Below are 23978 nucleotides of genomic sequence, written 5' to 3'. Positions count from 1 at the left end.
CAATGGTTAAAAAATTGCTTTTCCCATTTTTGAATTGTCAAAAATGATTGGAAAAATTAAATTGTATTAACTGACCTATTAATCTGTGTAAATTTAGCATAATGATGCTGCCATTTCTAAAGACATTTTACCATCATCTATTCGGCTTCAAATCTCAATTGAAAATTGCCATTTTGACCACTCAACTGTTGTTCACTCCTCAATTTGACTTCTGTATCTAAATTACCCAATCATTGAGCTAATCCTCATGATCAAACTGCAGTGTAATATGTGTGTGTGTACTGTATGTGTTATAATGCTGGGGTGTTCATGTGTCTGTCCATCAGAGAGGTGAGGTCGAGTGTTCTCCTAAAAGTTGTCCCATCGTCTCCTGTCCTCATCCTGAGCGCGACCCCTGCTTATGTCCTGTGTGTGAAGGCTGTCAGTTCAACGGTCGGGACTGTGGAAATGGAGAGAGATTTCCTGACCCCAGTGACCCCTGCAGGAGCTGTGCTTGCCTGGTACACAAACAAACACTAAACTGCGAATACTGTGTGGCATTATTTTGATTCTAAAAAAGTATAATTATACATCTAATTTCATTAATTGGATTCTTTTGCATAGAGAAAGTCCAAGTCAATGCACTTTTATTACCCTAGGCTAGTACGCACCTCCCTTAGCAAACTACATATGGAAGAAATGCCTGATTCAGATTGGCTGATGATTATTTTTTAGATAAACATACAGAACAAAAAGCTGTGGATGAGAAATGTTTGGAAATAAACAATGTGTGTATATATATATATATATATATATATATATATATATATATATATATATATATATCGATTTATCATGTATAGCCATACAACCAAAGCACTTCAAAAACATGAGGGAGGTCTCTCCAAACCACCACCAGTGTGCAGCATCCACATGGATGATGCGATGGCAGACACAGGACAACAGCGCCAGTGCGCTCACCACACACCAGCTACTGGTGGAGTGGAGAGACGGTAATAATGGGTGAGGGCCAATGGAGGGAATTTGGCCAGGACACCGGGGTTACACTACTATCCTTTATGAGAAGTGACATGGAATTTTTAATGACAAAAGAGACTCAGGACCTCAGTTTACGTCTCATCCGAAAGATACACAAACAAATTAAGGTCAAGGTCAACATTATTTGCATAGCACCTTAAAACAGCATGAATGTTGACCAAAGTGCTTCACAGACATGGCAAAACTAATAAACAATTATAGAGACCGGATATAATACAGTTAGATCCATAAGTATTTGGACATCGACACAATTCTAACATTTTCGGCTCTATACACCAACACAATGGATGTGAAATGAAACGAAAAAGATGTGCTTTAACTGCAGATATTTAGCTTTTATTTGAGGGTCCAAATACATCCAAATCAGGTGAACGCTGAAGGAATTACTACAGTTTGCAAATGTGCCTCCCACTTGTTAAGGGTCCAAAAGTAAATGGACAATTGGCTTCTAAGCTGTTCTATTGCCAGCTCTGTGTTATTCCCTCATTATCCAAATTACAATAAGCAGCTAAAAGAGTTCATTTCAGAGTTCATTTTGAATCTGTTAACTGTGAAATTCATTGTGTTGGTCTGTAGAGCCAAAAATGTTAGAATTGTGTCGAAGTCGAAATATTCATCAACCTAACTGTATGCCACAAATATGGAACAATTAGCAGGAGCTGAGCAGAGGACCTAAGGAATCTTTAGGGAGAATATAAACTTAAGATTTCAGATATGTAGGCCAGGGCAAGTCCATGTAGAGCTTTAAAAACATAAGTTAAAACTTTAAAATCAGTTTCACAGGGTGCCAGCAAAGAGAGGTTTTGATGGGTGAAATATTTTCTCTCTTTTTTTTATCCCAGTTAAATAACAAAAGAAAGAAAGGCTTTAAAGGGTCACGAAACACCAAAACACATTTTTTGAGCTGTTGACAGTCGTATATGTGTCCCACACTGCTTAAAACACTATTAGGACACCTATATTTCACAAAAAAGTGTAAATTGGTTGTTTTTGCGTTATTTCAAGCAAATTCGTACTTCCTATTTGAAACGAATTTTTGAAGCTGCGTCACGGCCATGACATAATAGCGTGTATTCCAGCGTGCAGACTGGACGTCTGTGCCAGAGTGTGTCTTATTACGTCTTACAGTGTGATGCATTAATGCATGAGTAAGGCTTGGGTCAAACCAATCAGCGCGCTCTATTGTGCAACTTCATTAATATTCATTATTGTCACCGTGTTTACACCACAAAGACGCCACGTTGTGTTGGCAAAACAAGCGTGAAGTGTTGCTTTTACAGTTTGCTGCTGTTAAGTTTCGTTTTCATTTTCTCTCTGTGAGAGCTTATCTGGATCACGTGTGGATTAACAGTGTACGTGACGCTCGACAACAATAACTTACGTGTCTAAGGAGGATTATTGTTTACCTGAGAGCTGTTCTCATCTGCAAACGCTGAGATCCGGATTCGCTTGTAGTATTCTCGCCATAAAGACGCGGCTCTAGTTGCTGGTGATTGTCCTGTCTCTATAGATTTGGTAAGTGAGCGACCAGTGCTCTTTGTTTATTCAGTTTGTTCGTATAGAATTAAGTTAACTATTGCACTGAGTGCAGAAATGTTAGCACCGCATTTTGTGACCGGAATAACACACGCGGCTTTCTGACGCTACCTGCCGTGTGCATCTAAGTGTCCGGGAAATGCAGAGTTTTTTTTTCTCTCATTTGCCGTGCGATATCAAACATTGCATGAAAAATACACGCTTGCAGCAGTTCCTCGAATCAAATATCTCGTTTGTCGCGAGGGACATGAATTAATTCCCTGAATGAAAGAGCCAAACTGCAGTTAAAATCCAACATTTAATAATTTGGCAAATAATTCGACTACAGATGTCCCTGTAGGTTAAACACCATCACTTTCTCCTGTCTGTGTGGGTGTGTATTTTGACTCTGAAACTCGCGCGTGCACAAATAGACACTCCCACACCATCCCACTTTAGTTCCTCCGACACTCCCCCCTAAACAGAGCTGGACACGCCCACTTTTCTGACTTTTTCCAAAGTAGAGGTGTGAAAACACCCTGCTGAAACGAGGGGGTTTCATGGCCCTTTAACTTTCTTAGTCGCTTTAGTTGGAAAAAGCTGGACCTAACCACTGAGTTTATTTGTTTGTCAAATTTCAGATCTGAGTCAAAAATGACCCCGAGATTTTTGACAAAAGGGTGATTATTTGACTGTAGAGGCCCCGAGCCAAACAAAATCAACTCTGTTTTTCACAAACAAAGTGGAATAATTGGTGACATGGTGGCTCAGTGGTTAGCACTGTCGCCTCACAGCAAGAAGGTTGCTGGTTCGAGCCTTAGCTGGGTGAAGTATTTTTGTGTGAAGTTTCCATGTTCACCCTGTGTTGGCGTGGGTTTCCTCCGGGTGCTCCGGTTTCCTCCAAAGACATGCGCTATTGGTGAATTAAATAAACTAAATTGGCTGTAGTGTATGAGTGTGAATGCAAGAGTGTATGGGTGTTTCCCAGTGCTGGGTTGCAGCCCTTCCAGCCCTTCCATTACAAGGGTGAATTGTCAAGATATGGAAGATAAGAAATGCTCAACAGTTATCGAACATATAATCTAAAAAGCTCTTGAAGTGTTGTTTACCGTCCCCTGTGTTGTGTATGCGTGTAGGATGGAAGTGTGTCCTGTTCCCCAGTGTCGTGTCCAGAAGTATTCTGCAAGCGCCCCGTTCGTCCTCCAGGCGAGTGCTGTCCAGTGTGCAGTGGGACGTGTGAGCATCTGGGGCAGGTGTATGAGGACGCATCCACCTTCATCCCAGCTGACGATCGCTGCTCCACCTGCACATGCCTGGTGAGATTACTGACTTTCTGGAGACCTGTGCTATTGTAATATCACTATATCTATAATATTACGCCTTAATATATTATATAATAATTATAATAATTTTGGTTCTGATCTTTAACATTTAAGTAATTTATTTAAGTTTGTTATGTTATTATTAAAGATTTTTCTCAGTGGCTTTTGCACAACAGTTGCATTTCTCAAAACATTTAGTACAAACTGCAAAACCTAGCTGATAACCTGCAAAAGCGTGTCACATGCTCAAAATGGAGAGCTCATTACTCAAAAGCAAGTATTGATGTCAATAAAAGTGTCAGTGTCATCGAGATAAAAAGTCCTGACACCATTGTTTATGAACAAGATAGTCAAATGGCTTTGTCATGTCATGACAGTTTACTCTGTAAATGTTTTCCAATACAAAAAAGTCAGATTTTGGTGGCACTTCCTGAAAATGCTCAAGACAGCACTTTATACTATTTGCACAGCCTTTCGAAAACTACTGTAAAGTTGGACATCACTGCATTTAGTGAGGTGTCTGAGTACAAGACACTGAATATGTATGTTTCACATGTTTACTGCATTTTCTCTTTACAATCCTAATTTATTCACAGCATTGTGCAAAATAATAAATACACCCTTATTTACAACACACATAAACCTACTTTGGGTAAAGCTGTGCACAACTGTATACAATATGAATATTGCAGTACATATTGGAACTGAACCAACATACACTGTAAATCATTCATCATCAAATCATTCATGAAATTGTTCAAGTTAGAAGACATTTTTACAAGAAAAAAAAGATTTAAAATTTGTTATAAAATTAGCTTGACAGATTTTGACAACTAGTTCAACATTTTTGTATGTAATGATTCAAGTAATGAAATGAAGTCTATTAGTTTTATATGGAATGACTATTCAGCATTCACAAGTTTAATTCATTTTGACTGACATGACATAAGCAAATGATAATGTTCTAAACAGCAGAGAGTTGTATGAAAGCAATTGATGCCTGTCCAAAAGCATTTGCAATTTGTTGAAAGGAATGAGAAACTGCAACTAGGATGTGCACAAATGACCGATTGTTTTGAGAAATGCATTAACTGTTGTGCAAATGTAAATAGTGTTGTGAGAAATGCACCAAAGTGACTGAGAAAAACTATAATAATATGTAATGTGTATTTATATACACCCAAAGCGCCTCTAATAACATTATTATAATAAAATAAATAACAACAATAATAATTATATTAAATTCATTTAAATAAATAATACTACTAAATACTACTACTACTACTACTACTACTACTACTACTACTAATAATAATAATAATAATAATAATTATTATTATTATTATTATTATTATGTAAAGTTTTGTTGCTTACTGTTTGATTTCTATATTAGATATATTATCACATGGCCAAAAATAGAATAAAATCAATCATAATTAATACTAACTTTAATTTAAATAAAATTGATTACATTTTATTTATTGTAATTTCATAATGAAGTAATTTAGAATATTAATTAATAATTATTATTATTATATAAGGATTTATATTGTTATTGTGATAATAATAACTTTGCATGTTTTAATAAGTTTTGCAGTAGAGTTTGCATTTTCTCCCTGCGTTCGCGTGGGTTTCCTACTGGTGCTCCGGTTTGTCCCACAGTCCAAAGGGAAGGGCTGGAAGGGCATCGGTTGTGTAAAAACGTGCTAGATAAGTTGGCGGTTCATTCTGCTGTGGTGACCCCCAATTAATAAAGGGACTAAGCGAAAAGAAAATGAATGAATGAATGAATTTTACTTGTAATGTGCTTTTATTGAAATGCTACAATAATAATAATAATAATAATAATAATAATAATAATAATAAAATGAAATAATGAATTTAATTTTATAAATTTAATCTAATTTAAATGTAATTATACAATCTTATATAGTTATGTAGCTATGTTTAATCTTATAAAATCAGAACTATAGTCGTCTTGCGAATGAGGATCCCAGATTACTTCATGAAATGAAATTACAATAAATTAAATGTAATTAATTTCATTCATATTAAATGTATTTTTATTTTATTTTGGGGCATGTAATTATATAATTAAGATATTAATCAAACAGTAACAAACAAAACTATATGACAAAATCTCCATCACTGCACCACATGGCATCATTTTTAAGTGTACTCTGCTTGTGTTTTCTAGAGTGGAGTGGTGTTGTGTGAGAAGAAGATGTGCTCTAAGAAGTGCACTCATCCAGTGCGCACTAGACTCTGCTGTCCTGTGTGTGACGCCTGTCTGTATGAAGACAAGAAGTACAGAAACACAGAGTCCTTCATTGACCCGTGGGACCCATGCAGGACCTGTGTGTGTCGTGATGGCTCTGTTTCCTGCTCCGCCATCACCTGTCCTGCGGTCTCCTGCCAGAACCCCATCACTCCAGCGGGAAAGTGCTGTCCGGAGTGCAGAGGTCAGGGGGGTTTTTGGATATTACAACACTATGATGTCTTATAAGCAGTGTTGGGCACATTCCTTTAAAAGAGTAATTAGTTATAGTTAGTAGATACTTCTCACAAACAGTAACTGAGTTATATAACTAATTATAAAAAATTACTAATATCAAAAGTAACTATACTTTAAAAGTAACTAATTATCCGAAAAAGTATTTAATGTGTTACTTTAAAATAAATCTAGTTTGTCAAATGACTTTAAATAAATATAAGCATTGTACACTAATCTACACCATTTTAATGTTGTTGTGGGCCAATGTGAGAAACAGCAGCAACATGTCCTCTACTATATATCTAGATATTTTTTTTTTTAATTCTGTCTGAGTAATAAGTGTTTGCAGTGGAGAAAATTAAGTTTATTTGCTTTGATGTAATGGCTTTATCTCCTCCTTTGGGGAAGAGCTCATGCTATCACTGGTGTAGCCACTCATTTTGTGGTGGCATGTGAAGATGTGAGGTGCTTTATTAGATTAAAACTACTTGTCACCGACACAGAGAGACTCTTTTTTTTTTTCCTGGGCATAATTTGCACAATACATAAACATTCTTGCCTTTCACCTCAACGAGGGAAAAAAATACTTATTTTATCTAAGCCAATCATCACATTCTCAGTTACACCACGTTCACAGACACACCAATCATCATTACTGGTTGACTCACACACCGCAGAGAAAGAGAGGTCCTATGACTGAGAGAGGCGCTGTTTGCATGAAAACCACTTCAGTGTTCTCAATTATAGTAATGTGCATTTTATTGTCAGTAACGGCATTGGAAATAGTAATTCATTTGATTACTTGTTACTGAAAAAAGTATCATCCTTAGTATTGCGTTTATTTATAGCGCCATTTTTCCCATCACTGTTTATAAGAAACAAAAATGCTGGAAAATAAAACTATAAAATACAAAATATAGATTGTTGGAGATTTGTAACAACAACAACACAATGCAGTATAAAGAGTCAACTAAAATGCAATAGTGTAGAAAGAAATGTAGGAACAAAAATGTGTACAAAAATGTAGGGAAATAAAACAAGAAACAAGACAAAATAATAGTTTGTGTTTTTTTTTTTGGATTTTTTTTTGGATTTATGGTTTTATGCTTGCATTAACAAATCATTAACACATTTCTCTAGTCAACAGCAACAACAAAAACAGTATAAAGAATAAACTAATGTACTAGTGTAGGAAAAAATGTGTAAATGTAGAAAAATTAAACAAAAAATACAAAATAAAAGTTCAACCTTGTTGGCGAATTTTTTTCAACAATTGATGGTTTTTGCTTGCAATTAGACATTATTAAACCGTGGTTTTGTAATAACACTTTTTTTCTAGTCAATAACAACAAAATACAGTATGTAGAAGAAACTAAAATGTAATAAAATAAAAACAAATCTTTTACTCTGTTGTAAAGGAAAACAAAAAATAAATTAGTAACAATAGATGCCCTGTTTTTTCAATGTCAGAGTTGTATTTTTTTATTGTATTAAAGAAGAATTAGAGATTAATTAAATTTATTTTTTACTTAAAATTATATTAAAGAAGGATCCAAGCTAAGTTTAATTTATGTTTTATTTAATTTAAAATGTAATTTTAATTTTTTTTTAATTATGTAACATTTAATTTAATTTATTTTTATTTACTTTACTTTTAATTTATTTATTTAAATACCATGGTACCACCATGGTATTCTTTCTGGAGTATACAAACTCATTTAGGAGTATACCATACAAATACCATAGTATGATAACATGTGTCAGGGTTCTGCCACTTTGGTCTTGTAAATTCTTGTTTTGGTGGCAGAGCTCTGACACTACTCCACGTCTGGTCCTGTTTTTGTCTCTGTGTGCGCGCGCGCGCCGTCGTGGGTGTACGCAGAGTGTGCGCGCTGCCACTTGATGTGGCCGCGCACGCTCTGCGTCCCTCAGACGCGCGCGCTCTTGTACTAGTGTTTGTGTTTGTTCTGTCAGCAGCGCGCTGCTTTATTCTCGGCGCCTCCGTCTAGTTGGTTTCAGTTTTGGTTGGCGCTGAGATGAAGCATGCGCGTTGCTTATGTGTGAGCGCACGGTAAGGTATTTATCTATCGTGTGCTCGTGTCTTGCGTCTCTTGTCAAAGCACGTGGCTTGGTGTTTACATTGTGGTCACGTGCTTTTGTCGTGTGCTTCAGTGTTGCGTTGTGAGCGCATGGCTTGTATTGTCTCTCTGTGTCATGCGCTCTCCCGTCTATTGTCTAGTCCCACCCTCCTTGTTTACCCATTATTAGTTAATTGTGTTCACCTGTGTCAATTTACTTTTTTGCTTTATAATCCCCCTCATGTTTTCAGTCCTTTGTGAGTTCGTCGTCGAAAGTTTCCTGTCCTGTTGTGTCTAGCCCTGTCTTGTCCAGCCAGTCAAGTTTGTTTGTTCATTTATTTGTTTTATTAGAGTTTTTCCCCCTCGGGGTTGTTTGTTTTGCCTTTTTGTTTTCATTTTATAATTAAATAAAAACCCATTATTGCTGCACCTGAGTCCTCGCTCCTTTTCCCCTCACCGACCGTGACAACATGCAAATGTACTATATGATAATCTAAACATACTGTAGCAGCCCAACAGTAACATGATGAATGAAAATGTCCAGCTTTAATCTCTGTGGAGGTCAGCTGAGGAGTGTTTAGTTGTTAGTTTGTGTTTCTGTATTAATTGTGTGTGTGTCTGATGTGGTGTGACCTTTGACCTAACAGTGTGTGTTCAGTACGATCAGCAGTATGTGGATGGAGAGAGTCTGACTCTACCTGCTGACCCCTGCTTGAAGTGCACCTGTGTGGTAAGAAACACACACACACACACACAAACACCCACAGAGATTCAGCATGTGGTCCTCCTCGTCCTGCAGACACAGACGTGACAAAAAGGCTGTGTGTTTGTGGTGTGTGTTTCAGGCTGGTGAGGTGAAGTGTGTGTCTCCTCGTTGTAAGACACTGTCCTGTGTGCATCAGCTTACTGATCCCGGCTCCTGCTGTCCCCGATGCAGAGGTGCAGCATATTACATATTTACACACTATAACTACACAATTGTCTACACAAAAAGGTCAACTCTCTCTCTCTCTCTCTCTCTCTCTCTCTCAGGCTGTATTTATGATGGTGTGGAGCGTCAGGAAGGCAGTACCTGGTTTGCGTCCGCTGGTCTCTGCATGTCCTGCATGTGTGTGGACGGAGTGACCACCTGTTCAGAGGTGCACTGTCTGTCCACCTGCATCAACCAGATCACTGTACCCGGAGAGTGCTGTCCAGTGTGCGCAGGTACAGCCCCACTCCATACACACACATGTTGAGTTTTGCTGTGGATTCTGAAGTGTGTGTGTGTGTGTGTTTTCTGTTAGACTGTGTGTTTGAAGGCAGAGTTTATGGCCCTGGAGAGAGTTTCCAGCCATCTGAAGATCCCTGTCAGATCTGCACCTGTGAGGTACGGTAATACTGATGAGTATACTTGCAATAATTTAAGGCAGCTGTTTTTATAGATACACCATTGGAGTCATTGATGATTAGCCGTCCTGTGAAATTTGAATTCTTTTTAAGTTATTTTCTATGTGTTGCTTCATGGAGAGAAGATTTTTTAAAACATCTTTGCAATGATAATTACGTCTTTGTAATTAATAATTATTTCTACTTATTTTGCAAGATACTAGAATTCAGCTTAAATAATAAAATTAATTTAAACAAATTAGCTTGGTTATTGTGTTATGTTATGTAATAATATTACATGATATCATATATTAGGCAAGTTAGGGTAATTAGGCAAGTCATTTGATTACAGTGGATTGTTTTGTAGCTAGTTTTTAAGAGCAGGCGTTCCCATACTTTTTAGCCCGTGACCCCCAAAATAACAATGCCAGTGACTCTCGACCCCCAATATTCTCTGAATTGGTTATATGAGCAATATCACACGAGTAGCAGTGCGATATGGCTGTATATCAGCACTGGTGGGAGGCGTGCATTGGCAAGAGGCCTTAGGCAAAGGGCAGGAGTGGGCGTGGCCAGCAGGGGAAAAGGAGGGGAGCGAACAACTGTTGTCAGTCGGCTCACAAAATGAGACACAAACCGTGAGGAGACGCATGATTTTATAGTTTACAAATTAAAATGCAAATAAATAAACAGTAATTTAATGTCCTGCTACATTTGTTATTGGTAATTTTATATAAAGATAACCACAATTTATATTATTATAAAGATAATCGTGTTCATATAAACACTATAAATGAGGATTTTTCCCTCAATCTCCGGTCTGAATGCAGACTCTGTGCAGCAGGTCTCTTGCCCTGTTTATTTTAACCATTAGCCCTGCTGGTAATCTAAAGGATTATGCGTACAAAGCAGCAAGGCGATGTGTCTAAATGTTAACAAACTCCTGATAAAAGACAACGTCTTCCATTCTACAATTCTCGTTCTGCTCTCCTGACAAACATGTTTGCTGCACAAAAATCATTTTAAACCCGGAAGCTAAAATTAGCTGACAAAAGCTCCAAATTATCCAGTTTTCCCCACAATTACAGCTAACAGGTGCTAACATTGTCTTAACTGATGCTCAACAACACACACACATCTGTTAAAATCTCAAAAAAAGTACTCCAGGGTTTCTTCAACCTTTAAACGTCATTTGGGAAATATTTTAAAAAGAAGAAAAAAATTTAAAGGGGGCTAATGATTCTGACTTTAACTGTATAACTATAACTATATATATATATTTATAAATATTTCCCAAATGATGTTTAACAGAGCAAGGAAATGTTCACAGTATGTCTGATAATATTTTTTTCTTCTGGAGAAAGTCTTATTTGTTTTATTTCAGCTAGAATAAAAGCAGTTTTAAGTTTTCTAATCCATTTAAGGTCAATATTATTAGCACCTTTACGCTATATATTTTTTCAATAAGCTACAGAGCAAACCATGCTTATACAATGATTTGCCTAATTACTCTAACCTGCCTAGTAACCTAATTTACCTAGTTAAGCCTTTAAACGTCACTTTAAGTTAAATACTACTATCTTGAAAAACATCTAGTAAAATATTATGTACTGTCATCATGGCAAAGATAAAATAAATCAGTTATTAGAGATGAGTTATTAAAACTATTATGTTTAAAATGTTCTTGGAAAAAACTTCATTAAACAGCAGCTCGGAAATATTTTAAAACGGATTACAATTTCACAGGAGGGCAGATCATTTTGACTTCAGCTGTATATCTGATGTTTGTGCTGATTTTGTGCTGAAATATAATGTGTTGACAGTCTGTTTATGTTTTCCCAGAGATGGGTTGCGGCTGGAAGGGCATCCGCTGCGTAAAAACTTTCTGGATAAGTTGGCGGTTCATTCCGCTGTGGCGACCCCGGATTAATAAAGGGACTAAGCCGACAAGAAAATGAATGAATGAGTCTGTTTATGTGTTGTAGGTGATGCCGGATGGAGAGCAGCACTTGCGCTGTTACAGAAAGCAGTGTCCGAGTTTGGTGGACTGTCCTAAACACAACATCCTGCACAGCAGCTCTGATTCCTGCTGTCCTGTCTGCACACGTTAGTATGAACAGATATTATGCATCAATTAAAAAAAAAATGATTGATTGGATTTACTCAATTTCTGTAAGTTAAGTGGTTGCAAACTATTTATATTGGATTAATTGAAACAAACAGATTAGGTTGAACATGACTAAATTTAATTAGTTTGTTTCAATTTAGCCCATATACATAGTTTGCAACCACTTACCTTAAAGAAATTAAGTAAATCCAATCAATCTTTTTTCAGTGTAGTTTCATTTCTCTTGTGTAGTCTCTCTTTTCGGGCATGCACGAAAACTTTACAAAATCTCTTTATTTTTTTCATATAAAAAATATTATTATATAATTAATTATTGATAAAGGTTAAATTAATCTAGCTAGAAATCCCCAAAAAAAGTTTATGTATGCATTTGCTTTAATAGTGTTCTCCATGATACAGAGTTGAACCATACTTTTGAACAATGGTTAGTACTGTCACCTCACAGCAAGAAGGTTTGAGTCCCGGCTGAGTTGAGTTCCAGTTGGCGTTTCTGTGTGGAGTTTGCATGTTCTCCCTGTGTTGGCGTGGGTTTCCTCCGGGTGCTCCGGTTTCCCCCACAGTCCAAAGACATGCGCTATTGGTGAATTGAATAAACTAAATTGCCCGTTGGGTCAATTTAGAGCTTTACAGCAAGGACTGTGAATACTGATGTGCATGTGATTTTTCTGGGGATTTATTTATAATAAATTTGAAACAATTTTCAAAAATATTTTTTTACATTGTCATTATGGGGTATGGTGTGTAGAATTGAGGAAAAAAAATAATTTAATCCATCTTGGAATAAGGCTGTAACATAAAAAATGTTGAAAAAGTGAAGCGCTATCAATACCTTCCGGATGCACTGTAAGAGCTATAATAGTTAATATATGTATTCTTTTTAATTTGTATAAATATAATTAACGTACAATTAAAATAAAAGTATTTTTTCTTACCTTTTTTCATATTTCTTAATTTTTATATTATTAGACCACATTTAAATCATTTGATTTGAGATGAGAATTTTTTTCAAATAATAAATGTTTCCTTTATTCATGATCTCGCTTTGTTTATTTCTCATGTTAAATGTAATCAAGTTTTCCCTTGTTCTACACTGAAAGAAGGGCAAACGTAGATATGGACATATTAACTCGAGACAGCCTTTCATTTATGGTGTGTTTTAGATGTAGGGATGGTATACAGTTTGACCCAAAGAATGACCATTCTGGTAGATGAAGAAGAGCTGGAGTCAGAGATTTAAATAAATAAATCAAGTTTACTGAAGATAGTTTGCAGTTTCATCAGCAGAAGCCAGCTTCAACGCTCGCAATGAGTTCCTAGGCCGCTCTGCTTACAATCACCAATCAATAACAATTATACTCTCACATAACGTCATTAACTGCGTCATACATATAGGTGTTCTAACCTGATTGGTTAAAACACAAATAGACTAGGAAAATTTCCACGTGGGGTTTGTGCGTATATTCTGAACAATATCTTTTTATTTATTTATTTTTTTTAAGTTTTATTTTTGGCCTTTTGGCCTTTATTGAAAGGATAGAACAGTATTTTAGACAGGAAACGAAGTGGGAGAGAGAGAGAGGGGGTATTGTCAGGAAATGTCCTCAAGCCGGGATTCAAACTCGGGATGCCCTGAAGGGCTACTGCACCATATGTCTAACCACTAGGCTATTGCACTGACTCTGAACAATATCTTAAGCATAAACGTCAGACATCCCTTAGACTGATCATAGCTGACTCCAGACCTGTGAAACGGATCAACAATCAAATAGAACACACACACTTAAAGTACAATCTGTTTCATATCCAAGGCTGAGTGTACTCTCAGCCGTCTTTATCAAAACTGGTTGGTTAAAAACCGGTATAATCAACATTCAGGCAGTTATATTCTTACTATACAAAGTCTATCTTGAATAAAAAAAAATCACTTTAAAAGAATTAATTGTAAAAATAGCAAAATCACTTTAGACATTTTAGATAGTATGAACTACTAGAAATAACAATAGAAACAGTTGCTTCAAGTCCTCAGCCCTCAGTTCCACTCAAGGTCTCCGTGACCTCTGACCTAGTTTGGTGGCTTCTGAAAATAGTTATAAAGAGACAGGCAAATGCACTGAACATTCTTATATTAAGCAATGTTAACGTATTCATTCATTAAAATCAATTCAAAGTTAAATACTGAGAAACAGGATGATGAAAAGGATAAACGTTGTCCCATGATGAGACGGATTGGAAAGCAGAAATCCGAATCCTTCATAGAATACGAAGTACAACTCTGATATAACTTTCAGCTAAGCTAAACCTGAATGTATAGCAAACTTAAACTCACTTCAATCCTCAAATTTGCCAATAATTGTTCTTATATGATGATGGTTTATTGGTGTGTGTTTCAGAGCCCCTCAGTAACTGCACAGCGACTCTGATTGGTAATGAAGTGTTGGCCACTGACGACCCGTGTTTTACCTGCCAGTGCAAGGTCAGCATCTAATGCGCTGCTGTGTTTTTAAGTCATCTGCATTGATATAGAATGATGTTGTTCATGTATGTTTGTGCGTGTAGGATTTGACATGGACGTGTGTTCACCGTGGTTGTCCTCCTCTGAGCTGCTCTCCATCTGACCAGCACACTCCTCCTGACTCCTGCTGCCCCATCTGTGATGGTACGAGAAATTCACTGATCAGAAATAACTATCAGAAACAATGCAGTGTGTGTGTGTGTGTGTACTTGTTTGTGTGGTTTACGAGGACACAAACTTGTATAATGACATGGGGATGACCTACTTGTACTCTAAGGTGGTTTACTTGTAATTCAAAAAGCTTAAATTCATATTTAACAGGATCTTTTTTATAGAAATATAGAATATTGTGGTGGGTATAGGGGTAGGGTAAGGACACATAATAAATGATTTCACAGTATAAAATATATTACAACTATGGTGCTAGAGTGTGTATCTCACATTTCCTTACATTGTGGGGACCATATGTCTTCAAGTATAGCAATACTAGTTCATTTTGACCTTGTGGGGACATATTTGTTTGAACACAGCTCATAAGTCCCACAGAATAAAGTATTTTGAAAATATAAACCTGCAGATTGTTTCCTATGAGAGTTGTTAGGGTGGGTGGATAGAATATACATTTCTTACAGTATAAAAATCATTACGTCTATGGGAAGTCCCCATAAAGATAGCTGTATAAGTGTGTGTGTGTGTGCGTGTATTGAGCTGTAGATGTGTTTTTTTCAGTGTGTGTATTAGAGGGCAGCAACACCCGTGTGCCAGATGGCCATAGATGGACAGACAAGGAGAATGAGTGCACAACCTGCATCTGTAATGTAAGGACAATTCAAATCTTTCTGTCTGTCTGCTTTATCTATCCACCCATCCATCCACTCATCCTCTATATCTATCTATCTATCTATCTATCTATCTATCTATCTATCTATCTATCTATCTGTCTGTCTGTCTGTCTGTCTGTCTGTCTGTCTGTCTGTCTGTCTGTCTGTCTGTCTGTCTGTCTGTCTGTCTGTCTGTCTGTCTGTGTCCGTCCGTCCGTCCGTCCGTCCGTCCGTCCGTCTGTCCGTCTGTCTGTCTGGCAGTCTATCCATCTGCTCATTTGTTTTTCCATCCATCCATCCATCCATCCATCCATCCATCCGTCCATCCATCTATCTGTCATTATGTCCATTGTCTATCTATCTATCTATCCATCCATCCATCCATCCATCCATCCATCCATCCATCCATCCATCCATCCATCCATCCATCCATCCATCCATCCATCCATCCATCCATCCATCCATCCATCCATCCATCCATCCATCCATCCTTCTATGTATTGTTCTGTCCTTTTTTCATTCTATCATTCGTTCATACTATTGTCTATCCAACCCATTTTGTACTTTCATTCTTTCAATCTATCTATCCATCCATCCATCCATTCTTCTTTCGTTCTATCATTCGTTCGTACTATTTTCTATCTATCTATTGTCTGTCTGTCTCTCTTAAATTTTTTCTTTTTTGTTTGTCCTATTTTAAAGTCCTTTATTTTTCATCTCAAAGTGCCATTTTAAGAGTTCACACTGATGATTTAATATAAGCTTGTTTGGTATGCTGTTCCGGGAGAGAGCCCTGAGCTCAAGGGATCCTCGAGCCCAGGGCTCCCTCCCGATCATAGAGCGGGAGGGGAGCTTGAGCTTAGGTAGATCTCAAACTCCCCGGCTGCAGTAGCTAAGGAAACACTTGAGGAGGAAGGGAGTAATCTAGTGCCTGGATTGCTTAATTATGTATATCTCTGGATGGTGGGAGAAAACCGGAGAACCCGGGGGAAACCCACGGGGAGAGCACAGACACTCTCACCAGCCGGGCGAGGACCAAAGCTGGCAGTGGGGCAACAGTGCTAATCACTGGGCCGCCGTGCCGCCCGATCTAAGGAAAGGAGGAGAGAGGGGATTCTTCCATATGAAGATAACTATGGACTGAATTTGTGGTTATTTATAGTCAATGGGGATCATATGATTGGGAGATCGTGATTACTAAATGCGAGAACCGCCGTGATAAATCATAAGCACGTGATCCTCTGAAAATTTGTTTATAAATAATCTTCACTTAATGCTTTTTAATGTGAAACAACTCTCACCTCAACCAAACAATCCAAACCCTATTCTCAAAACACCTGCGCACCAAACTATGCTCTCATTTATTGAGTAATGTATCTGTGTGTTTCAGAAAGGGCACATTGAGTGTGACCTGCAGGAGTGTGCTCCGCTCCAGTGTCCGGATGGATCCGTTAAAGTCAAGAACCCGGGGAAGTGCTGTCAAGAGTGCACAGAGGTGGTAGATGTGGTGTACATATACCCTAGTGCAGAGTGTGTGTACGAGGGACAGATATATAGAGACAGTGACCAATGGGAAGTGGACGAGTGTACGACCTGCACCTGTGTGAATGGAGATGTGCACTGCCAAACCCAGAGATGCCCAACGCTCACATGTGCCTCGGTAAGACGAGGATAAAATGCACATTACCTTGAATAAACTTTCCATTGAAGTATACTTTGTCAGTATAGGACAGTATTTGATTAAGATACATCTATTTGAAAATCTGGAATCTGAGGGGTATTAAATCTAAACACTGTTAAAATAGCATTTAATGTTGTCTAAATTATGTTTTCTGCAATGCGCATCACTAATCAAATTTTGATGTATTTACAGTAGGAAATTTACTAAATGTGTGCATGGACCATGATCTTTCCTTAAAATTAGAGCTTTAGGCAAAACATTTTTTAGAGCAGATGGCGCTGTAAGTTAGTTTTAAACAGCAGATGGCGCTGTAAGTTAGTTTTAAACAGCAGATGGCGCTGTAGGCTCGTTTTTAACAGCAGATGGTGCTCTAGGCTAGTTTTTACAGCAGATGGTGCTCTAGACTAGTTTTTAACAGCAGATGGTGCTCTAGGCTAGTTTTTACAGCAGATGGTGATCTAGACTAGTTTTTAACAGCAGATGGCGCTCTAGGCTAGTTTTGAACAATAGATGGCCCTCTAGACTTGTTTTTAAAAGCAGATAGTGTTCCAAGCTAGTTTTTAATAGCAAGAGGCACTTTAGGCTAGTTTTTAAGAGCAGATAGTGCTGCAGGCTAGTTTCTAACAATAGATGGTGCTCTAGGCTAGTTTTTAGCAGAAGGCGCTTTAGGCTAGTTTTTAAGAGCAGATAGTGCTGCAGGCTAGTTTCTAACAGCAGATGGCACTCTAGGCTAGTTTTTAACAGTAAATGGCGCTCTAGGTTAGTTTTTAAGAGCAGATAGTGCTGCAGGCTAGTTTTTAACAGCAGATGGCACTCTAGGCTAGTCGTTAACAGCAGATGGCGCTCTAGGCTTGTTTTTAACAGTAAATGGCGCTCTAGGTTAGTTTTTAAGAGCAGATAGTGCTGCAGGCTAGTTTTTAACAGCAGATGGTGCTCTAGGCTAGTTTTTAACAGTAGATGGTGCTCTAGGCTAGTTTTTAACAGTAGATGGTGCTCTAGGCTACTTTTTAACAGTAGATGGTGCTCTAGGCTAGTTTTTAACAGTAGATGGCGCTCTAGGCTAGTTTTAAGAGCAGATAGTGCTGCAGGCTAGTTTTTAACAGCAGATGGCACTCTAGGCTAATCGTTAACAGCAGATGATGCTCTAGGCTACTTTTTAACAGTAGATGGTGCTCTAGGCTAGTTTTTAACAGTAGATGGTGCTCTAGGCTACTTTTTAACAGTAGATGGTGCTCCAGGCTAGTTTCTAACAGTAGATGGTGCTCTAGGCTAGTTTTTAACAGTAGATGGTGCTCTAGGCTAGTTTCTAACAGTAGATGGTGCTCTAGGCTAGTTTTTAACAGTAGATGGTGCTCTAGGCTAGTTTCTAACAGTAGATGGTGCTCTAGGCTAGTTTTTAACAGTAGATGGTGCTCTAGGCTACTTTTTAACAGTAGATGGTGCTCCAGGCTAGTTTCTAACAGCAGATGGTGCTCTAGGCTAGTCTTTAACAGCAGATGGCACTCTAGGCTAGATTTTAAGAGCAGATAGTGTTCCAGGCTAGTTTTTAACAGCAGGTGGCACTCTAGGCTACTTTTTAACAGTAGACAGTGCTCTAGGCTAGTTTTTAACAGCAGCTGGTGCTCTAGGCTAGTTTTTACAGCAGATGGTGATCTAGACTAGTTTTTAACAGTAGATGTTGATCTAGACTAGTTTTTAAAAGCAGATAGTGCTGCAGGCTAGTTTTAACAGTAGATGGTACTCTAGGCTAGTTTTTAACAGCAGATGGTGCTCTAGGCTATTTTTTACAGCAGATGGTGATCTAGACTAGTTTCTAACAGTAGATGGTACTCTAGACTAGTTTTTAAAAGTAGATAGTGCTACAGGCTAGTTTTTTAACAGCAGATGGAGCTCTAGACTAGTTTTTAAAAGCAGATAGTGTTCCAGGCTAGTGTTTAACAACAGATGATGCTCTAGGCTAGTTTTTAACAGTAGATGGCACTCTAGACTAGTTTTTAAGAGCAGATAGTGTTCCAGGCTAGTTTTTAACAGCAGATAGCGCTCTAGCCTAGTTTTTAATTGTAGATGGTGCTCTAGCCTAGTTTTTAAAAGCAGATAGTGTTACAGGCTAGTTTTTAACAGCAGAAGGCGCTTTAGGCTAGTTTTTAACAGTAGATGGTAGGGATGTAACGGTATTGTAAATACCGTCATACCGCAATATTAATTTTTTTCGATATTACCGAAGTCGCATGACTCGGTAAAACTATAGGTCTTCTGAGAAAATTTGCTCAGGCGAATGAAGCGAACGGGAGGTAGCGAAAACTACAATCCCCATCATCCCTTGCGGTCTGTTGTCGCTACAGATCCAGTAATGCGGAAATGGAGTGTGCTGCTAGAAGCGGGGATCAAAAAGAGCTGTAAAACTCTAAGGCCCCTTTTACAAGAGTGCATTTTAGTTTTAAAACGGCGTTGTAGAATGAAAACGATCCGCGTCCACACTCGCGTTTTACCCAGCGTTTCTGAACAGCTCTCCGTCCACACCAAAACGCTGAAAACGCACATCACGTGACCACACACACACTCTCGGGCAAGCGCTCCAGCATTTCTACCCAGATGAGAGCTCTGCTTGTCGGACTGCTCATCAAGCATCTCCCGCTGGATCTGATCTCGCTATATTTGCTAAACGTGATATTTCATTCATCTTGTTGTCTTTATCTAACGACATAGGCCAATTCCCTGACTTTGGTCATTGGAATCTATTAAGTTACTTGTTCACGGGTAACATGTTTTGGTTAAGCGCAAAGATAAGTTAATGATTAATCCAGGTACATTGACTGATCGCTTGCCTTTATTTCCTACAATGTATAAACTTATTGTATGTTATACTTTTATAATTATCGATTATTAAAACTGATATTCAGCCAAAGAGAGGGTGTGTTTCGTATTTTCACTGAAATTGAAAGGAGGCAGTTGTTATAGGCTCCGTTTTGTTATAAATATGCACACAGTGAAGATTACGCTCATATATGCAGCACGACGCCTCAACATTTCTGCTGTCTGTTAAGTTGCTAATATTAAAATGAAAATAGGCAGTTCCTTATATCATGTTTACATTTTATTGATGAGAAAGTGAAACAACGTAGCCAGGGTGATGTGAATGAATTTATAAAGTACACTGTTCCCTTTGAAGATTTACCCGTGTCCTCGGTATGTTTTCCATATCAAACTGAGAAGGGGGAGACTGCAGCCTTGATCAAACTTGCGAAGTCTTAACTTACAAGAAGAGGATGCAAGACTGAACTGTGTGTGGGCTACTTAATATTGAGGAAAAGCCCCAATCAGATAGGCGAACGTTTGCAGCCCCGCCTCCGTTTTCAGATGTCTCCGTCTTTCCCCATCCACACTGAGACGGAGCAGCAGCGTTTTAGAATGAAAACGGCCTCTCCAGCGTTTTCAAAAAGCTCCGTTTTCGGCGCTCAAGAAATAAGTCATATAAGTCATATCTCTCTTGTCCCAGAAACCTCAGTACCAAATGAGAGTTTTTTTTCTGTTGCAGGGGACATTGTAAATGCCCAGAGATACCAGCTTTTACCAGATTATATTTATATGATAATTTTCCTTTAAACCCATCTCTATCTAAGTGAGTGAGTGATTAAATGTTGAATGTGATGAGTTTTCAACAATACTAAATTAAAAACTTAAATTTTTTTTTACATGGTTTAATATTTTTTTGTTATTAAAATTGAAGTTCCTGTTTCAAAGCTTACAGATAGATAGCTAATTTGTATGTCATTGACACTTTTGGCACTTTTTTGGAGTATTTTCATAAGTTTTGTTTTTTCCTGTAAATGATTCAATAAATACCGTACCGTGACATTGATACCGAGGTATTACCGTACCGTGAAATTCTGATACCGTTACATCCCTAGTAGATGGCGCTCTAGACTAGTTTTTAAGTGCAGATAGTGCTGCAGGCTAGTTTTTAACAGCAGATGGCGCTCTAGGCTAGTTTTTAACAGTAAAAGGCGCTTTAGGCTAGTTTTTAACAGCAGATGGCGCTCTAGGCTAGTTTTTAACAGTAAAAGGCGCTTTAGGCTAGTTTTTAACAGCAGATGGCGCTCTAGGCTAGTTTTTAACAGTAAAGGGCGCTTTAGGCTAGTTTTTAACAGTAGATGGCACTCTAGATTAGATTTTAAGAGCAGATAGTGCTGCAGGCTAGTTTTTAACAGCAGATGGTGTCCTAGGCTATTTTTTAACTGTAGATGGCGCTCTAGGCTAGACTTTAACTGTAGATGGCGCTCTAGGCTAGTTTTAACAGTAGATGGCGCTCTAGGCTAGTCTTAAACTGTAGATGGCCCTCTAGGCTAGTTTTTTTTTTACTGTAAATGGCGTTCTAGGCTAGCTTTTATCAAGGAATAGCCTGGTGATGCAACATTTAAAATGCACTTTACGTAATTATATTATTGTCTTATTCAGATTAAGGCAAATGACTATTACTGATGTCCATGTAAACGTATCAGTAGTGTCTTCAAAGTAAGAGAAAGATCCAGATGGGTATCCTGCTGATTTGATTCAGGAAAGTACTTTTTTGTCAGACGTCATTAGTTTTAAAAAGCACCCGCTCCATTTTATTTGTATACATTTTACTGGAATGCATAAACTCTACAGGTGCCTTATAGTTAGCTGTGGAGCTAACGTTAATCATATTGCTCCCTCTAGTGAACGCATAAAAATTGTCATCATAATTTACTCGAGTGCACGCCTCAATGTCTCGAGCCCCCCTTAATAGGTGCTGGTGCCCCCTGGTGGGGCATTCCCCAGTTTGAAAACCCCTGCTCTTAGCTGATGTTGCTTTAGGCTAGTTTTCAATAGCAGACAGCTGTCTAGGCTTGTTTTAACATCAGATAGGGTTCTACTTTTTAAAACAAGTCGTCAAAATATTAAAATATGATACTTTTATGATGTTTTTGACACATTTCTATCTGTAACATTTTTTAATTGACACACAAGGACTAAAACAAATCACTGTCTGACAGGTTTTACTGTGTTAGTGAGCACATTTTGAACTTATGCAGTATAACTGATCTGCTCATTTGTGTAGGATGAAACGCCAGCTCTGGTTCCTGGGATGTGTTGTCCTCACTGTATTCCTCACCCTGCCACCTGCGTTGTCTTTGGAGATCCTCACTACCGAACATTTGACGGAAAGATGGTGCATTTCCAGGGCACCTGCACATACGTTCTGGCTCAGGACTGTGAGGGCGGAGACTTCAGGTGCTCTGTCTATTTACTCACTCAACTCTACAAAATGTTACGCAGCACACTTGTTATCAACACTCATAATAATAATAAGAAATTATAGGCCACCACCAGCTTTGGGAGACTAAAGGCTCCTACACATTGGGACGCTTTTGGTTTGCATTTATCGTCAGCGTTTTACGAGACGTTTTTCATCATTTAAACCCAAGCACTTTTCACTGGCGTCAAGCTGAAGAGTATGCAAATCACTCTTTTGACATTAGAGGGCGCTGCACACCTTCAAGCTTCTGACACCCGCTTATAACACAGAAGAAGAGGAGGAGAGTTTTTGTCTAAACAAAAAAACCAGCATGAGGCGTTTTCTTTTTAAATGATGCTTTTGCGCCTGGCGTTTTGTGTGTTGGTGTGCACGATTACATTGACGCCCGTTATTTAGTCACGAGGCGTTAAACGTCGACGGAAAACGCGAGCAAAAAACGTCTCGGTGTGCACGGGCCTTTAGACTTTTGCATCTATCTATCCAAAAGGTATGAAGCAAGTGCAGGGTCATTACTTTTGGGTGAACTACACTTTTAATATATAAAATAAAGTAAATGTGTTCACAATATTCAGAGCAAAATTACTGTTGGAACCAGAGGACTAGCATCAAAAATGTTGGTTTAATGTGACCTCTTTAGCAACAAACAACAGACTCTTACTATCTGCTATTTAATATCAAGCATCTTTCAGCATTTCTCAAGATTTCTTCCTTAGATTTAGCATGTTCTGTCTTTCTTTCTCTCCCCAGGTCAACCTCATACTGCCTATAATAATGCCTATGCATACTGTAAATAAAATTAAGGACTCTGTGTAGGCCATTTCATGACTGTCTTGGTTTCATCAGCTGTTCTTCTCTGCAAATATGATATCATTACATTAGCAGTGTGTTTGGAATCATTATCATGCTGAAAAATACAACTATTACAAATGAGGTGATTTCTAGTAGGAGTTACATAATGAATTAAAACCTATCTACTTTCAGGCAATATTAGCCGCATTTCCATTGTCGGGCCAGTGCGAGCCAGGGCTTTTATGAGGCCGGGCCATGCCAATAGCCTGGGAGCTTAAGCAGTGAAGCCAAAATCAGGCCGCGTTTCCACAGACCTCGCTTCCAGAGCGCCCTCGATACAAACCTTACGCCTGTTTCACACCGCAAGCGTCAGCGGCGCGTGAGCAGAGCGTGAGCAGCGCGTGTGTTTTCGGCGTCCATGTTAACAGATTAGAGCTTTCATACCGCACGCAGCAGCAGCGCGTCAGAGCGAGGCGTGAGCGTCGCCGAAGCAGCAGTGCAGCGATAGTTTCGGCGCTGGGTCTATTTTTGACGCGCTGCTCACGCTCAATTAAAGTGACAGTGCATTGAGAATGACAAAAACACATTGAATGACAGTAAAAACTAACAATTTTACCCAATAAATGCGTTAATAATGTCAAATGGTTTATATATAGTCATTCAAATGAACTTAAAACGATTAAAAACGGCAACAAACATTTATTTAGGCCCGAACTACAAAACCAAATGTAAAACAATTTTACTATCAGTTTTGCTTAAGTTGCACACTAGTGTTGTAGGAGAGGGGAAATAGAATATTTACGGGATTTGTAGTCCATAGCGAAGTGTATTGTGGGTAGTGTAGTGCGACACGCATGCTGGATTATGTGAGCTCGCTGTGTTCTGTGCAGCTGAGCAGAGCAAGAAAGTTTTAATCGGCTTTGTTTTATGTTCACTCGAATTATTCCTACCGGG

At 38.3% G+C, this 23978-nt stretch overlaps 2 protein-coding genes across 2 annotated transcripts in view; both read left to right on the top strand.

Moving 5' to 3' along the window:
* Positions 1-23978, top strand: part of LOC101882393 (uncharacterized) — a 771022-nt gene that overhangs the window by 705285 nt on the left and 41759 nt on the right. The gene's annotated exons all lie outside the window — the stretch shown is intronic.
* kcp (kielin cysteine rich BMP regulator) overlaps positions 1-23978 on the top strand; it is an 84166-nt gene that overhangs the window by 47959 nt on the left and 12229 nt on the right. Inside the window, exons 31-43 of the mRNA XM_692402.10 lie at positions 327-500; positions 3690-3869; positions 6073-6337; positions 9095-9177; positions 9293-9386; positions 9480-9653; positions 9734-9816; positions 11801-11921; positions 14334-14416; positions 14500-14599; positions 15185-15273; positions 16667-16936; positions 22038-22210. Coding sequence (XP_697494.6) covers positions 327-500; positions 3690-3869; positions 6073-6337; positions 9095-9177; positions 9293-9386; positions 9480-9653; positions 9734-9816; positions 11801-11921; positions 14334-14416; positions 14500-14599; positions 15185-15273; positions 16667-16936; positions 22038-22210 — 1889 coding nt within the window. The remainder of the gene's footprint in view (positions 1-326; positions 501-3689; positions 3870-6072; positions 6338-9094; positions 9178-9292; positions 9387-9479; positions 9654-9733; positions 9817-11800; positions 11922-14333; positions 14417-14499; positions 14600-15184; positions 15274-16666; positions 16937-22037; positions 22211-23978) is intronic.

The sequence above is a fragment of the Danio rerio genome, chromosome 18, assembly GCF_049306965.1.
Source record: "Danio rerio strain Tuebingen ecotype United States chromosome 18, GRCz12tu, whole genome shotgun sequence".
NCBI classification, from domain to species: Eukaryota; Metazoa; Chordata; class Actinopteri; order Cypriniformes; family Danionidae; genus Danio; species Danio rerio.
The sequence above is the reverse complement of the archived record's forward strand: the minus strand, read 5'-3'. Positions and strand labels throughout refer to the sequence as shown.